Below are 1,909 nucleotides of genomic sequence, written 5' to 3' on the forward strand. Positions count from 1 at the left end.
AATAAATTAAAGAAGTGTTGTTTACGACATATTGATGAATCACAAACAGTTTATACCATGGTGCATCAATAATAAAACGTATCTGAACATCGCTAAGTCGTGTCGTATGGAATCGATTCTGTCGATTGTGGATCGAGCTTAACACGTTTTAAATGTTGGCTTGGAAATCAATTCGGCATAGAACTCTATGCTAGTATGTTAAGGGGTAAAAGTGTTCATATAGTCACAGGTTTATCACAAACATTATCCTTTATTATTGTAAATCCGTTTAATCCCTTCGTTGGTGTCTAGGGCATAAAACCTCATCTTCGAGGGTTGAAACAACCTCGGCGGGTGCCAGCAGCAAATGATCATACTGACCATCTTTCGATAGCTGCTCGGGGCCTTTCAATGCATACTGACGAATGAAATCTTCCACAACTTCTCGTTGGAGGACAGAAAACTCTAATAGTGCACCCCACGACAAAATCGCAAATGGACGTTCTTTGGAAGGAAGATCCGATGGAGTAATTATGTGCCGGTAAAGACAACTTTTGACAATCTGCTTCAGTTCCTCAATCTGTTGCTTATTGGCACAGGGATGGTACAGAGCAATTATTGCACCATGCTCACTGTTATGTAGCCATCGCTGAGGCGGAACGTATTTGTACTCGCCATAACGGGGCCACAACGGACGATGGGTACCACTGGAAAGTAACGATAGCTTTTAAAATGTATACCTTATTTGTAAATTACGTCATCTTACTAAGTTGGAATAGGACTCTCGTATTCAATGCTGGAATTCATACATTTATGAATAGCCACATATGCATCCGGAATATTATTCAGAGTTATCAGTGGTTCCACATTGTAGTCACCACGATAGTCTCGTTTGCTGTCCAGACACATGTATACTGTAGAATGACTGATATTGTACGGATCGAAATCAATTTTTAAATTCGTTCGAGCATCGTCACATTCTGCGTTCTGAATCCCCATTACAATTCGACCATGTTCGTCTCGCACTGGGTGTAAGGTACTATTCAAATGAGTCTCGTTCTTTTCTGTTGTTTGCAACTTGAGTACATCCGGCGATTTGGGGAACCAATTACCTTTCCATTCTGCAGCAGAATGTAGAACAGCGTTAGTAGGTTGATTATAGCTTTTGGTAGATATATTTACCTCCATCAATAGTAGCAGTTGATGCGTGCAATAGCAATAAGTAAAGCAGATATTCAATCATATCGTTTTATTTAATCTCTATTATTAAATGCACAAAAATAGCTATTACTAAAAATGACAAACAAAATCTGTGTTTACATCTAGATTTGAATTACTTTGTATCCCATAAACTTTTTAGGGATGTTCGATTAGTTCTCGATTAATCGAACTAATCGATTATTACGAAAACTATCACTGAACGCAGAAATCATACACGCAGAAAAAAGATTTGTAGGTTCAATAAAATGATGCATTAAATTCAATAAATTAAATTATTGGTCGGGAGACAATAAAATGATTTATTGAATTCAATAAAATTTATTTATTGTTTCAATTAAAAAAATAATCGTTCCGTTTTTCAATAATTATTTTATTGAAATTAAAAGAAAATTACTAGATACTAAAAATGCATTTATTGAAAGCAAAAATTTGTTGTTGTTCTAATAAAAAAATATTTTCAAACCAATAATTTTGTTTGTTAAAGTGATAAACAATAAATGATTGGATTCAATAACACATATTTTTGCTTTAAATATGCTAAATTTTTCTGCGTGTATAAGATTTTTAGCGGGCCTTACACGTTCAATATTTTTGTCAATACTAGACAGTATTGACAAAAGTCGACACAGATCTTTCATTAGGGCCTAAGTCGCAATGTACTCAAATGGAGAAAAATCAGTTTCAATATTCGGCGAAGGTTTTCTAAATG

General features: G+C 35.0%; 1 protein-coding gene across 1 annotated transcript; it reads right to left on the reverse strand.

Moving 5' to 3' along the window:
* Window positions 1-230: 230 nt before the first annotated feature.
* On the reverse strand, window positions 231-1,314 carry LOC131692369 (uncharacterized). Its single transcript, XM_058979377.1, has 3 exons — window positions 1,162-1,314; window positions 746-1,100; window positions 231-686 (listed from the first exon to the last, which is right to left on the reverse strand). Exons 1-3 carry the CDS (start codon window positions 1,220-1,222, stop codon window positions 269-271), a joined length of 834 nt encoding a protein of 277 aa, XP_058835360.1. The 5' UTR covers window positions 1,223-1,314; the 3' UTR covers window positions 231-268.
* Window positions 1,315-1,909: the final 595 nt, after the last annotated feature.

This window comes from Topomyia yanbarensis, chromosome 3 (genome assembly GCF_030247195.1).
Source record: "Topomyia yanbarensis strain Yona2022 chromosome 3, ASM3024719v1, whole genome shotgun sequence".
Taxonomy (NCBI): Eukaryota; Metazoa; Arthropoda; class Insecta; order Diptera; family Culicidae; genus Topomyia; species Topomyia yanbarensis.